Below are 15,290 nucleotides of genomic sequence, written 5' to 3' on the forward strand. Positions count from 1 at the left end.
TGGTGCTGTGGTTGAACCCAGGGCCTTCCATGTGCTTAATTATGGAAATTTTCAGTTGTATATAAAGAGAGCTTGGCACAGGGCTGCACACTGCCGTGTGATCCCAGCAACTTAGGAGGCTGAGGCAAGAGGCTCGCGATTTCAAAGCCAGCCCCAGCAGCTCAGCAAGGTGCAAAGCAACTCAGCAAGACCCTGAAATAAAAAGGGCTGGGGACGTGGCTCCCTGGTATCAGAAAAGAATAAAAGAGACTGCCTTGTGACCCTTGCCATGTTCATGCTCATTGTCCTGCCCGAGCACTGCTGTTGACACATGCCAGGCTCCTTGTGTCCCCTGCCCTCTCCCAGGTGATTTTGGAGCAAATCCCAGGCATTGTTTATGCGTTGGTTTGGATGGTCCTGGGATTGAACCTGGGGGTGCTCAACCTCTGAGCTACAGCCAAGCCCTTTGTATTTGAGAAAGGGTTTCACTGAGATACCCAGGCTGGCCTCCAGCTTGGGATCCTCCTGCCTCAGCCTCCCAAGTTGTTGGGGTTGTAGGTGGGCACCAACACTCCCAGTCCCTTAAAATACTTTTGCACACCTAGTCTTGGGTTTTATTGGGACCTCATCCCTGGGAGGTGGAGTAAAGTTGCCTGCAGTTTGTAGATGAGGAGAGGCACCTGGGTTCCCAAAGCTGGTGGCAGCAGAGGCTGGCCTCCTGGACGTTCTCTGCAGTGCTGGAGGCCACTGCAGGACCCTCCCCTCCCCTGCTTCTGCTTAGGCCTGAGCTCATACGGGGGGCTCCTGTCTCAGGACTGAGGGGACATGAGGCCAACAGTTGGGTTCTAGATATTTCTTCTGACTTCCCAACTTATGGCATTAATTTCTTCTTGGGAACAACCGAAGGTGGCACCTAGGAAGAGGGCTGGTCTTGGGGTCCAAGTGCCTGTCCATGGCCCCTCCTCTCTGGGCCTCAGGGTCATTTCTTCTGAGTCAGATGCAACCTTCATTCAGGTTTTTCCCAGAGAGAGCAGGCGTCGGAGAACTGCTGCTCCTGAGCCACAGAGGTTTATTGGGGGGATTCAGTGGAGGGACACACTTTGTTCCACAGGTGGCATTTGTGGCCCATGAGAAGGTCCCTTTTTAGCTCTTCAGCTCAGCCAAGCTCTGCTCCTTGGGGAGCCTTGGGCGGCCATTCTGACCACCAGGCTCCCAGCTCCCATGCACGTCCTCCCCTTTTTTGTTTAAATGAGATAGTTACAGAGGCTGGCTGTTAGAGTCTGTAAACAAGTCTGGATGGCGCCTGGCCAAATGCCAGAGGGAGTGGTTTGTGAAGTAACAAAAGCAAGCCATTAAGTGTGGAGATTCTTTATTGGTTGACTACTGTATCTAGTTTATGCTAATTAAGATAAGCTGTGCAAAATGTATAAATACCTCTGTTATCCTACAATAAACGGCTCCTATTCCTGCTGCATCAACATACACAAGTTATTCATCACCCCCCGGATATTTTGCTGCAGCCGGACTGCGGCAGCTGGCCTTGAACTTGAGAGCTTCCTGCCTGCCTCCCCCGCCCCCCAAAGCTCTGAGCAGCTCTGATCCTGAGTGTGCCAGCCCTGTGCCCCACCACAGGCACCGTGTCCCAGCAGAGAGCAACTCATCAACAGAACGCCACGCTGGGCTTCATCTCTCCCCTGAGTGAACAGAAGCCCAGAGCGAAGAGAAGCCCCACTGAAGGGCAGAGGGGCGCCCTCACTCAGTATGTCCCCTCTGGATGAGTTAACTGCAGACCTGCGGTCACAGTCAGCAAGTCTCAGAAGCCACATGAATAAGGAACTTGGGATCCAAATCCAGAGCAGAAAGGACGCGGAGGCCACTGTTGCATGGTGTTAGATACGGTGCCGTCACTCAGGAGCCAGGTGGCAGCAGGCCTGCCCTGAGGAGGTCCCAGTCAGGAGAGGGCACGGAGCTGGGGCTGCAGCTCTGGCCATTTACATACAACTGTTTCCCATGGACAGCAGGTCCTCGGGGCATCTGTGGGTGTCCAAAGCGGAGCAGCACTGGAAAGTGGCCCTAGAAGGACAGCAGACACGTCCATAGTCTGGGGCTCCCTGGGCTCCTGCAGTGCATAGGGAGAGAGTGTCACACAGGAAGGGCGTGGCTCAGCTGGTGCCTGTTCCTCTGGAACCACAGCAGGTCCAGGCTCAGCTTTCAGGTGCCCCTGCAGCCTGGCCTTCCCTGGGTCCTGCCAGGATTTTTTTTGGGGGGGGTTGGGGGAAGTACTGGGGATTGAACCCAGGGGTGCTTAGCCACTGAGCCCCATTCTCAGCCCTTTTTCATATTTAATTTGGAGACAGGGCCTCACTGAGTTGCTGAGGCTGGCTTTGAACTCGCGAACCTCCTGCCTTAGCCTCCCAAGCCGCTAGGATTCAGGCGTGTGCCCCTGCAGCTGGCTGGCACCTGGGCTTTAAGTTCAAGTCCCGCCTGTGCTGGTGGTGGATGGGGCATGTGGCCTTCACGTGCACAGGACTGTCCTGTGCTTTCCTCTGCACAGGAAGGACCTCCCCCAGCCGCCCTGGGCCAGTGGAACTCTCCTGCCTGGACTTGGGCACCCCCGGTTGGCCCTGCTATCCCTGCTCTCCGCCGGCTGTATCAGGATGCAAAGCCTCCACCAGCCTCCGCCTGACCCCAAGCCACACCTCCCAGAGGTGGCATCTCAGCAAAGGACATGCTATCATGTCATCTTCTTTTTTGGGTCCCTGTTAGGGATACCCCTGGAGGGGACACCCAGACGCCCCCTGAGAACCTCCAGCCCTGTTCCCTTTCTCTGCCTCTCAAGTGAAACTTCTGGAATGATCGCCATTCGCGGTCTCTTAAAACAGGTATCCCCCCATGTCACCAAAACAGCCCTTGTCACCAACATGCGGCACTCAGCTCTGTCATCTTCTCACCTCCCCTGTGCCTGGCCGCCCCCTCCCTGAGCATTGTCACCCTCAGGGCCCCGGGAAGCTGCCTCTGCAGCTGCTTTCACCTTCTGCCTGGGTCCCCATCTGCCCTCCTTCCCTTGGTGACTCTCTGCCAGTCATCTAGCTTTCAGAGCCACCTATGCAGTGACAGTCCCCAAGGCTGTCCAGGCCCAGCTCCTGGCCTGCCCACTCCCTGTTGCCTCGACGGGCACCTTGGACTTGGGTGCAGAGGCTCCTGGCCTTCCCCACAGACCCGCTCCCTGGTGCCCAGGGGGCCAGCAGTGGCCTCCCTCCCTCTCAGGCTGACCCTGCAGCCCCGACCCTCGGGCCCCAGGCCACAGTCCGTCCATCCTTCAGGACACACCCATGCCAGGCCCAAGGCAGTCCTGTTGGGTTCTTCCAGGCTCCACCTGCTGCTGTCCCTTCGTCTACCAGGCCTCAGCTGGACTCGCAGCCCAACCCGCTGGTCCTGCCCAGCCCTCCGCCTCCCAGGCACCTCCCTGCCCAGCTTCTCTGCCTTCCTGTACCTGCCCCCAGACTTGGGGCACCTGGGGTTGGCCCTGCAGTCCCTGCTATCCTCTGGGGAGTGGGCGAGGTCCCTCGGGCTGCAGTGCCCCTGTCCGCAGACCCTGTGCCACCAACCTGTCACCTGGGCTTGCGGCTGAGAGATTCCCTGGGCCCACAGGAGAGGGCAGGGCACCGGGTGGGCTGGACAGAAGCCAGTGGGGGAGCAGGGTCCCCAACCCTCCTGAGCACCCACAGACACGGACCCTGGCCCCGCAGGGCTCCTCCAAGCTATGGGCCCTTCCCTCAGAGCCCGGCGGGCCCCAGAAAGCTGGGGGGGTGTCATACCTTCCTTCCCATCTCCCCTAGGCCTCCTCGGCCATGGTCATGTCCCCATTCACATAGTCGGGCTCCCCGGCATCCTCCTCTGGGCTTCCTGCTGGACAGGGAGGTCCTGCTATCAGGCCTTGCTCTGTGGATGGGGACAGGTGGCTGTGGGAGGGTTCACACCACACACTACCACTGTCCCCAGCTGGGTGCCCAGTCTCAGACCCCAGACCCCACAAAGTGGCCTGCAGGAGACGTCACACTGGAGGGGACTCGCAGCATGCATCTGTCTGTCACCAAGGCTCTCCAGAGTCCCTCGGAGACCAGGCATGCTGCTGGATGGGCAGCCGGCCCAGGAGGGGAGTCCAGGCGGGACCAAGGCCTCCGGGGCTGCCGTGTGCTGGAGGCTCTGCTGTTGAACGAGGGGTGTGGTGGAGGGAGGTCCACCCCGTCCACCCTCGCAGGCCAGTCCCCAGCCTGCTCGAGATGCACCCTGGGCCTCTGTCCCGGGCCACATACCCACGGCCCTCCTGGACTCCCGCCACTGATGGATGGATGCTGAGTTCTGATAATCCTCAGTCTCCTCGCCGCTCGCCGGGACACAGGGATAATCTGCAGGAGGGCCCCGTGAGGGGCAGGCCTCCTTTCACAGAGGCCTCCTGTGCTGGGAGCCCACCCAGGGAGGGATCCCCCTGCTCCCTCCCCCGAGGCACAGGAGCTCATGGGCCTCCTTGAAGGACATGGGGGCACCCACGGCACCAGAGATGGAGAGATGGCAGCCCCCCAGCAGCAGGGACCTCAGCCCGGGCCAGGCAGGGCCTGACCGAGGACTCACCCTGCCCTGGCCCAGCCCTCGGGGTGGGGCAGCCTCACCTGACTCCAGGGCTCTGGGCTTGCAGATGAGGACGTTCTCATAGGAGATGGCATCGTCGTCATCTGCCAGAGAGGGCAGGCACGTGGTCTGTCAGGCGGGTCTCCTCCCCCTGTGCCCCAGGACATCAGGCGTCCTCCCTGTCTCCCGGGTCACAGCCAGATACCCGGGGAGGGCTGAGAGGAGGGGCTGCAGCTGGAGGGGGGCCGGGGGGGGCGGGAGGGGGGCAGCAGGGCCTGGCTGCTGGAGGGGCTGGACCCTTCTGATAGGGTAGGACAGGCCGAGGTCATTGGGCTTGGGGACCAAGGCTGGTATGGCGACCCAGCCTGCACTGGGAGGCTGCTGGCCTCTGCCTCTCCCAGCGTCCATCTGTGGTGAATGGACACCAAGAAACAAGCCCCCCAACCTCAGAAGTGTGCAGGGGACCCCACATTGGCATGGGTGAGCGTCCTTTTGGGGACCCTCGGTGCTCACCAGGTGCCCCCGGCCCGGGAGTTGGGAAGCCAGGCTGCTCGCCCCCTCCCTGGCTCCCTGCTGCTCCCCACCGTGGCTCTCCCCTGCCCCCGCTCTGCCCACATCCCCACCCTCTGTGCCTCGTGCCCACCCTCTGTGGCTGCCCTATCTCCCCAGCAGCCTCTGCAGATCTCCAGACCCACTCCAGCCTCCTCCCTGTCCTTCCCCCCCCCCGCTGCCCTGTCCTGAACCGTGGCCTCTGAGGTCAAGTGCCCACCCCACTCCACCCACCACCCTTCACCTAACCTTCCGGGGACTTCGTAGAGCACCCCCAGTTGTAGTAGTCTGCGGCGATGGGGTCTCTGGCCAAGAAAACAGACGCAGCACAGGTTGTAGGGTGACCCCACGGGGGACAGCGGGGCTGGGGCAGCTCTGGCCATCACTCCCCTAGGAACCCCGGATCCCTCCCTCCCCTTTTCCTGAGCACCTGCGTCACCCTGGGGCCTGGGGGGTGGCAGCCAGGCTATAGGCACCTTGCTAGGCCCTTGGCAAGTCCCCACCTGCCCTGGCCACAGTTTGCACATTGGTGACATGAAGAGGCACCTGAGGGCCCTCCCCTCCCACAGTCACCTGAACGGAGACAGTGCCCTCCAGCCCTGCCCAGAGCTTCCTCCACTGTAGAAGCAGTTCACAGTTCACAGGCAAGGAAGGGGGGGGGCAGTGGCAGGGGGACAGGGGAGGCATGGCCAGGGCAGGGGAGGCCACTCACATGTAGGCTGCATCCGAGTCCCCACCGTCCCCTGGAGAGGAGCAGAGAGTCAGGCCTGAGCCCCAGGCTGGGCACCCCCCGCCCCCAGCCAGCCACCCACCTTTGCTGAAGTTCTGGTACCTGGGGGACACGGGATCTGGAAGAAAGGCCAGGCTGTCCTCCCCTGCTGACCTTGCCCCTGCCCAACCTGGTCATCCCCGTGCTCACACCTGGCACTGCTCTGTCCCCTGTGCCATCAGCCCCAGCCCCAGCTCCAGTGCCTCCTGGGAAGGCGGACCTGGTCAGCAGGACTCCTGCACAGGAGGGTCCCAGGAGGGACAGCCTGGCTCAAGCCCCTCACTGGGCTCCCCTCTCCCCCCTCTGCTGTCACTCACCGTCCAGGGGGCTGGAGAAGTGCAGCAGCTTATCATTCCTGCAGGGATGGGACATGTGGGGGGCTGGGGGAGGCCGGGCCTTCCGGGGGTCTGGAGGCCACAGCCCCACAGCCCTGGGTGAAGCCCTCAGAGTCCAGCCCTGGGGCTCTGGGGCCTGGGAAGGGAGTGAGGTCTGGGCCCAGCCGCAGCCTAGCGGGGACGCCCAGGGCTGCAGGAGCCCAGGGCCTGTGACAGGAAGCTTGCCCTACCTTGCGGGTGCCATGGTCAGGGTTCATGCCCGTAGGTGGCCCTGGCCAGGGCTGCCTGACCACTGCAAAATGGCAAAGAGGTGTCGGCCAGGCCCCCAGGTGTGTGTCCAGGCCACGCCCATCCTCCGCCCCGACTCCTCAGCCCAGGGACTCACAGGAATATGTCCGCGCCACTGCAAAGCTCTGCCGGTTCTCCTGCCTGGAAAGGTGGAGAGCTGGCTGAGCGGGCTTGGCCTCCCACAGCCCAGGACACAGGGATAGATCGGGAGGGGACACAGAGCGCAGGGTTGGGAGCTCCACAATGGGTGGGGGCTGCTGCCCCCCAGGCCTCAGACCAGGGTCCTCCTGCCTCCACCAGCGGGCCATGCCCCTCCCACTGGGCCCCCTTCCCACGGCCTTGGATGGAAACCAGCCACCAGCCAGACCAGTCCCCCAACAGGGCCTCCACCTGGCCACATCCTGCTGGGCCCCAGGGGCCAGGCCGCCCTAGGCTTCTAGGGCCTCAGGGTTGGGCTGCTCAGGGACTCGTCAGTGACCAGGGGGAAGTGATTTCAGCCACAGTGACCAAGAGCCTGCCCCCTGCCTGATGCCCTAGGAATGTTTGTCCTCCCCAAGACGATGTCTCCCCTGGGCATGTTCAAAGCTGCCATTTACTCCTCAATAACTGATGAGCCACGTCAACGCTCAGCTGACAGCCAGGTACCCCACCACCACAGGGCTCCCCGTTTCCTTTGCAGAACGCTGATTTTTGTTTAGGGGGCCATGAGCTCATCTAGAAGACTGTTTGCCAGCCTTTCTCACACCTAGGTGTAGCCATGATTAATCCTTACACAGAGAACTTCCAGCTGGGGTCCACCCTTTTATCTTTATCCCTTCTTTATTCCTACTGCTTAGAATGCAGAGATGAGGGATGGAGCTCCAGCTGCCACCTTGGACCATAAAGCACCCTTGAAAATGGTTGCTGCCCTTACAGATGAGCCAGTTATCTATTCAAGCAGGTTTTAGGGCTCCTTCCCTGAACCAGAATGGCTACCTGGTCCAGACTACCCGGAGCCAAATCAGGGAGGCCTGATTTAGGAGAGATGTCCTAAAGCCACATGACAATCGGGCATAGTTTCCTAGAGAAAGTGACTGGGGAGCTGGGCCTGGTGACAGTTGCTTTGGGCAGTCCTGCAGGACTGACCCAACTGAGGTGAGAGAGGAGGGCAGGGGAAGGTGCTCCAGGGAGGGGACAGTCCAGGAGTCCCCCCCTCCCACCACGAGGACATTTAGCCTCTGGCCCTGGCCATCTACAGCTCTGGGATCCACTGGGGATGGAGACCATCAGGGGCTGAGGGGGCAGGGTGGAAGAAGGAAGGGGCTTGGGGGCCACAGGGGAATCTGCAAACACATGGCTCAGAAGTCAAGTGTCCACAAGAGCCCAGACAGGCCTGGCTCTGCCCTGGGTGGGCAGGAGGGGGAGATTCTATTTCCACACCTCACTGTGGTTTTTCAGTTGCAAAGGGAAATGAGGAAGTGTGTGTGCGTGCCCCCCGGGTGTGCCCATGAGTGTTGTGATGCTGTGTCGGGCTGTGCCTGTCCCTGAATGTGGCCTGTGATCACTCTTACTCAATCACAGGACACTGAAGGCTACCTCCCAGGGTTGTTTTTGGGTCTCAGTCCCACTCTGGTTCTGTCACATCCAGCAGGCAGCCCCATGGGGCCTTCTCTCCCAATCCTGCCCCCTCCTTGGCCTTCCTTGATCCCCCAAGGGTCATAGCCATACGCCTTCCTGAGCCCCTTGAGCATTTCCAGGGGGCCTGGGACCTTGCTCACATCCTGTGCCCAGCTCTTCCGGGGGCCATGGCCTGTGAGGCTGGGCTCCCCTCTGCCCAGCCCAGTGAGAGCTCCTGGGCTGGGAGCAGAGTGAGGCGAGGACAGGTGGCCTGGGCCTCTGAGGCTGAGGTGGCTGGTCCTGCCCCAAGCTTCCCTGATCCAGGCTGGGGTGGGGCCTGGACAGCCCCTGGGCCCTTTCTTCTCCTGCCCTGACTGCTGGGGACCCTCTGGAGCCCGCCCCGGGGTGGGGTGGGGCAGGGAGGAGCGGGGAGGGTGGGTGCCCACAGGGAGGCCACTCACAGGCTCCTCTGCTGGTAGATCTTCTCCGCCTTCTTCAGCCCTGCGGGAGAGGTGGGGTACTGAGCCCCAGGGACAGGTCTGCGGCCCCTCCTCTCACATCTCCCGTGCCCTCTGCAGGACTCAGGCAGGACTCGGGGGCCCGGCCAGCCATGCTGTGGGCCACCGAATGTCAGGAAAGGAGGGTGCAGCGCCGGGCACCCCAGGCACCCCAGCCACCCTCCCGGTGCAGAGTGACTCGCCTGCCCAGAGACCACCCTTGACCCCTCAAATCCAAAGCCCCCGTGAGGCAGACCTGTGGTCCTCAGAGGGCAGCTTTGGGGCCAAGCCAGCTCTTGGCCTGAGAGGTCTCTGGGACATCCTCACTCACTGTCCCCATCCCCTTACCTGGGCGCGAGCAGCGCACACACAGCCCGGCCGCGGTCCCCAGCAGCAGCAGCAGCACGGCCCCCAGCCACAGCAGCTCAGTCCCGGCGCTCATGTCCGCCCTGGTGACCCACCTGTGCCTGCAACAGGCCCTGAACCAGGCCGGCCCCCACTCAGGCTCCTGGCCCCCCTGGGCCTGGACAGCCCTCATTGGAGGCCACAGCATCTTCCCTCCCTGCTCCCAGGACTGATGGGCCGCTGTTCCCCATGGAACCAGCCCCCAGGCCCTGCCACTGTCACCACGGTGTGAGCTGGGGACCAAGCCCACTAACTGAGGCATGCGCACCTGCGTGCAGCCCAAAGCCCCTGCCCCTGCCCAGCCAGCCCCGAAGGACAGGTCACCCTGATTCACAGACGGAGAAACCCAGGCTGGGGTGCCCACTTGTGACTGCCCCGGCCCCAACCAGGGCTCAGCTGGCCACGACCTGCCACTGTCCTGGGCTCCATGGGACCCGGGGTCTGAGGCCCCTCCTCCCACCTCTCAGAGCCCAGGTACCCACCCGACACCCTCACACTGGCGCCCGTGGCCTCCTCTGCCTCCCAGGACCTGGGAATGGCACTTCCTCCCCCAAGCACCTGTGATCCTGAGTCCCCCCTCCCCCCGAGCCGGGAGGGAGGTCAGGAAGGGGCCCCCAGGGGAGGGAACAGCTGCCCACAGCAGCTGGCAATGGGCTGCGCCAGGGTGACAGGGGCGGAGGGAGGACAGTCGGGGCGAGGAGCTGGCAAAGGGCTGCCACACAGTCCGTGACCCTCCCTGCCTCTGGGCCTTGGAGTGCAGGCCACACGGGGAATGAACTATAATGGCACTTGGCACTGGCAGGGACACAGCTGAGGGGGCTGAGCCCTGTGACGGCCACTCTGTGCCCACCAGTTCTCCCCACCTCGTCCCCGGGGGAGGGCTTGGAGTGGGCACAGGATGAAAGAGGGCTCTGTGCCACCCGCCTGCTGCCCCAGGCTGGGGCTGGGGACTAGGGCTGTCCCCTCGCTCACTCTCTGGGCTTCCGGGGTAATGGTGGCAAAGATGAGGAATCTCCATGCAGCCCTGAGCCACAGGGGGGCCGTCACGATGGCCTCCTCGCCCGCCCCAAGGCCATGTGAGTCAGTGAGCACAAGTGGACCCGCAGACCTGTGACCAGCACAAGCCGCGTCACCTGGGGCGGTGCCCAGGGGAGCTAGGCTCCCCTGCCCTGGCCTGCTGTGCCTTGGCACCCTTCCACTTGGGCAGCCGGGGCCACCTCTTCTCCAGCTGTGTGAAGCGGGAGCACCTGGCCTTGGGGAGGACTCCTGGGACCAAACCCTGTCTGTCCCCAGAGCCTCCAGGCCTCTGTTTCCTATCTACAAACAAAATGGGGATCAGCCCCAGGCCTCCCCACGTTGCTGCTGGCCGGGCCCGCTCTCCCAGGGGACACCAGCTCGGGTCCCTCTTACTTCTGGCTGCCTGGCTTGCCCTCCCCTGCTGACCCCAGTCATCTTTGTCCTTTGGTTAGGACAGTGACTCTTTCTGTCTCCTAGGACTCAGACACAGGCACGTTGGTGGGCTGGGGGCCCCGCACCAGAGGGACAGAGGGCACAGCACAGGGAACAGTCTGCTTAAGACCCCAGGAGCTGTCCTGACCTCTGCTGCTGCTCTCCGGGGTACCTCAGGCCTTCCCAGGAAAGATGGCCTTCCACCACCAGAGCTGACTGTCCTGGGTGGGCACAACTGTGGAGTGCCCTCAGCCCTGGGCAAGGGACAGGTCAGGCCTGGTCCATGTCCTCTCACCTATTGGACAGGGGAGATAACGACACTTGTCCCTCAGGTCTGTCCTGAGGCCCAGCTTGGACTTGTGACAATGCATGTGGTGTAGGGCTGGGCCTTGGCGGCTGTGACCACTGGGACTCTTGTCACCACTGTGGTTCCCAAGGACTGTGGTGTGTGAGATGCCACAAAGCTGAGGGTGGCCTGCAGCAAACGCTGTGGGCAGCTGTGCTGGAGCCTGCCCCCTGGCTGCCCACAGACACGGAGGTCAGAGCTTTCCCCCACAGCCGTGAGGGTGAAGGGCCAGGGGCCTGGGGAGGGGCAGGGCCAACGCCTGGGGCACCCGCCTGATCCGAGGCTGTTCCCCAGGGAGGCTTCTCCTTAGGGGAGCAGCGGGACCAGAGGGTCACTGTGTCCAAGGAGGCAGAGGCCGGGTGCAAGCCCAGGGCCGGGGGCTCTGCATGCCCCTCCCTCCCGGTCCCCCTGTACCCCAGGCTGACACTCTGCCCTGTCCCTCGGCCTCGCACTGCCATTCAGGTTCCAGAGCAGGTGGTGGCAGGCAGCAGGCTGGGCCCCTGGGGCCCCCCTGGCAGCCCTGAAAGCCCCAAGGGGCCAGGTGGGGCTGGGCGGGGCCGGCCTTGGCTCTGGAGGCCAAAATAGCGCAGAGGGAAGTGGGCAGTTTTCATATGAGCAGGGTTTGCTGAGAGCGGCTGTGGGAAAGCGCTGGGCGGCGGCACCAAGGCCCCCAACCCGGAAGGGCCTCGCACACCATCCGTCCAGTCGCCCAGCCTGCTCCACATGCTGGGGACGGGGACTCGGGCCCAAGGGCCAGGGCAGTATGAGAGGTGGCACCCGAACTCCAGGCCCTGGGCCGGCTTGATCACGGGCGCTGCCCTGGGGTCTGTCTCTTGGTCCAAATAAGCCTGGGTCTCCAAGGAGGCTGGGAAGAGTCCTCTGCAGGGGAGGCCGTCCGCCCAGGTAGGGGCAGGGGGAGGAGGGGTGGACGGGCCCGGCAGCCCTTGTCCCAGGGGCTGTGATGGTGGTGACGGCAGGGTGGCTGAGAGGCTGGCCAGCCTCCTGTCAACAAGGCTGGAACAAGGAGGCCTCCAGCCCCACCACGGCTGTCCCCTCCAGCCCCTGGCTGAGCTGCAGGAGGGTGGGCCTGGCACACTTGCCTGGAGTTCCACAGCAGAGATAGTCCCACTTCTGGACAGTGATGGAACCACCCTGGGGGCTCTCAGGGCCATGCTGGGCTGGGACGGTGAGGGCAGGAAAGGGGCCGGAACCACAGGGACAGCTGCCGAGGGCTCTGGCCACCAGTGCCAGCGTAGAAGGCGCTAGGCGTCCCTGCCTGCTCCCACCCACCCAATGGCCACCAACTGCTCCTCTGGGGTTGGGGACAGCCTGGGGGCCTCTGCCTCAGCCAGGCTCCAGGCACCCTGGGAAACGCTTACCTGAGAGTCAGGACACCTCACTGCGGCCACACCATCCTGTGCCCACACACGCACCTGCACACCTGCCCGAACTGCCGCCAACGCCACAGACTGGCGGGCAGCAGGCGAGGTGACGGGCTTCCTGTCAGCCACTGAGTCATGCTCACATCCGCTGCTCGCCGGACAGGCTCAGCTATTGACAGACAGAAAGGGAGGGACAGAGGGCACAGCACAGGGAACAGAAAGATGCGGACACACATAGGCAAACACACAAAGACCCACAGTCACACCCAGAGAGGAGATGCACCACGGGATGGGGACAAAGAAGGAAAGCTAGGTGATGGTGGAGACAGGGAGGCAGAGAGCAGGCTCAGACACCACCACACACACTCAGGGACACGGGACACTGGGGACCGGGCAGAGAGACGTGTGGCACATGCATACCAGGGTGGAGCAGATGAGGACATGTGTGCAGAGGACGGAGAGTCATGGGTGGCAGAGGAAGGCCAGGCCTGGCGCAGGCAGTTGGCAAGAACCTGCAGCTGCCCTGAATGAGGTGACTAACCTCTGTGCCCAGCGGCCCTGGTGGGGGCCACAAGAGCACATCCTCTGGAGTTGCCAGTGGCCCGGCCATCCAACCACCCAAGGCCTTGTGGCCTGGAGGGGACCTAGCCAGAGCTGGCGGTGGCTTGCAGCCAACACTGTGGGCAACTTGGCCCGGCCTGCCCACCTGGCCACCTCCAGGGAACAGGACCTCAGCTTCCCCGCAGAGCCCCATGGGGACGCAGGGCCTGTAAGGAGGGTGGATGCCTGCGTGCACCCCCCCAGATGGGTTCAGCGGTGCATTCCCCAGGGACGGCCTCTCATTGGTGGGATTCACTTGTGCGTGGCACCCCGCACCAGGAGATGGGACAGAGGGTCCCAACCCACAGCAAGTTTGGTGTCTCAGAATCCAGGTCCCCAGCCCTGGGACACCACTAGGGTCTCTCAGCCTGGGTTTTGTCATCATCCTGTCCAGGGACAGCGCTGATGGGCAGCCAGACCTCCCTCTGCTGCCACCGTGTGGGGGAGGAGGATAGCACAAGTCCAGGCCCTGGCTCAGGGAGACCCTTGGGCGCTGGCTCAGGAGTTGCCCTGTCCCACCCCTGGGACGGACTGAAGCCAGCACCATCGACTCCCAGTTGGTTCCAGGGTAAGACCAGCAGCCCTGTTCCACAGGCATCGCCACGTACACTGGGCTGACATCTCCTTTCCACAGTAACACCGAGGGCAAACTGGGGCGCCAGGCCAGTCCTCCCACTGGGACCATTGATCTGACATCCACATACTTGAGGACATCCTGCGTTGGTTCTCCCATCCCTGGACCGTGTGCCTGGCTGGGTTACCTCTGGCAGGGGCAGAGGCATGACCCTAAGTGCTGAGGTCCACCATGGCTGGGGTTCTTCCTGGGCCCTCTGGTTCCCAAGCCCAGTGGTGGTGGTGGTGTCTGCCAAGACCGTTCTAGGTTGGCCCCACGTGGAGCCCCGACCTGGGCACTGCCATACTCCCCAGAGGCTGTGTGTAGGTGCTTTGCTTTGTGCAGGATAAGGGACCGGGGCCTCCCCATGCCAGTTCTCTGCCTCTGGGCTGCCAGGCCCTTCTCTAAGTTCCACACCTCACCTGCCATCCAGTGTCAGAGAACAAAATCTTCAGAAGAAACCAGAGGCTCGCATTCAGCTGTAGAACGTCGGGAGCACCTTCCTAGTGGAGTCCTTTGTTATTTAACAGGCTGGGCACAGCCGCCTCTGGCAGGACAGGTCCAGAACCACTAGAAAACCTTGATATACTTAAAATGTATTCAACACAAAACTTATGGGTTTTTGTGGTTTTGGTGGTGCTGGGGATCAAACTCAGGGCTCACACGTGCCAACACCACCACAGCCCTTCAGTCATTTAAAGCGTGTGATCAGAGGCACGGATGACCTCAAATGCTGCCCACTCTTTTTTGTTTTTCTGTACTGGTGCTTGAACCCAGGGGTGCTTTACCATTAAGCAACATCCACAGCCTTTATTTGTTCTCTTAATTGAGAAAGGATCTAAATTGCTGACGCTGGCCTTGAACTTGCAATCCTCCTGCCCGTCTCCCCGGTTGCTGGGATTACTGGCGTGTGCACTACGTGTGGTCCTCAAACCCTTTCATCACCCTGAATGGATGATGATTTGGCTCTCGACTCACAGGTCAGTAGCTGTGCTGTGCACATGTACTGGAAAAGATGACTCCATAGTACAACCTCTCATCGAGAGCCAGGAATCTCCCAGGGTCAGAACTTCCACAAAGGCTGGTGGAAACTGTCAGTTTTCTTGAGGAAAATGTACTTCATGCCCACTGTAACCGAATCTAGAGTATTCCCTTATGTTCCAGATGCATTCTCTTCTCTTTTTGATCTTATTCTTTGGGTATACTTACAACTTAGTTACACAGACGAACATGTTGTGCTTAGGCATTTGGAATTTCCCCTCCTGCGGCACTGCCACCGGCCACCCAGAGTCATGTAGCTACAGGTCAGTCCCCTAACTGCGGCACAACTATCCAATATCTGAATATAGTTTCTGTCTCAAATGGACATCAAAGTTAGGTGTGGGGTGTGTGCCTGTCACCCAAGCTGTTCAGGGGGTTGAGGCAGGAGCACCCCAGGGTGAGGCCAGCCTGGGCAATTCAGTGATGACTGGTCTCATGGCAGGGCTGCAGCGCAGCGGTACTGGGCTTAACCCCAGCACTGCACAAAACCAAGCAAAACGAATCCACAACAAGTTGGCTGCAGGCTTTAGCTGTTGTAGGCCCAATTTGGGAGGCAGCCTGGGTCAGAGACTATGGGACAGTCCCATTTGCAAGTCAAAAGCCGAATTCCAGCCAACCCCTGGCCCTGGCGTAGCTGTTACCAGTTTGTACCCACCTCTAAGAGGCCAGCAATGGAGGTTTTCTTCTTTGTGGGCCTGGGGTCTGACCCTTGGGGCGTTTTACTGCCAAGCTATACCCCTCAGACCTAGTTTCAGACAGGGTCCCACTGAGTTGCCCAGGTGTGCACTGCTGTGCCGGCTTGTGGCCCTGGG

The 15,290-nt window shown here is 61.8% G+C and overlaps 1 protein-coding gene across 1 annotated transcript; it reads right to left on the reverse strand.

The window, feature by feature from the left end:
• Positions 1-1,360: 1,360 nt before the first annotated feature.
• Lat2 (linker for activation of T cells family member 2) lies at positions 1,361-9,294 on the reverse strand. The gene is given in 12 exon segments (XM_077106009.1): positions 1,361-2,098; positions 3,798-3,921; positions 4,296-4,388; positions 4,650-4,712; positions 5,407-5,462; positions 5,870-5,900; positions 5,970-6,005; positions 6,244-6,277; positions 6,279-6,553; positions 6,647-6,690; positions 8,607-8,646; positions 8,991-9,294. Coding segments are annotated over 11 exon segments (873 nt in total). The 5' UTR covers positions 9,085-9,294; the 3' UTR covers positions 1,361-2,098; positions 3,798-3,814.
• Positions 9,295-15,290: the final 5,996 nt, after the last annotated feature.

This window comes from Callospermophilus lateralis, chromosome 19 (assembly GCF_048772815.1).
Source record: "Callospermophilus lateralis isolate mCalLat2 chromosome 19, mCalLat2.hap1, whole genome shotgun sequence".
NCBI lineage: Eukaryota > Metazoa > Chordata > Mammalia > Rodentia > Sciuridae > Callospermophilus > Callospermophilus lateralis.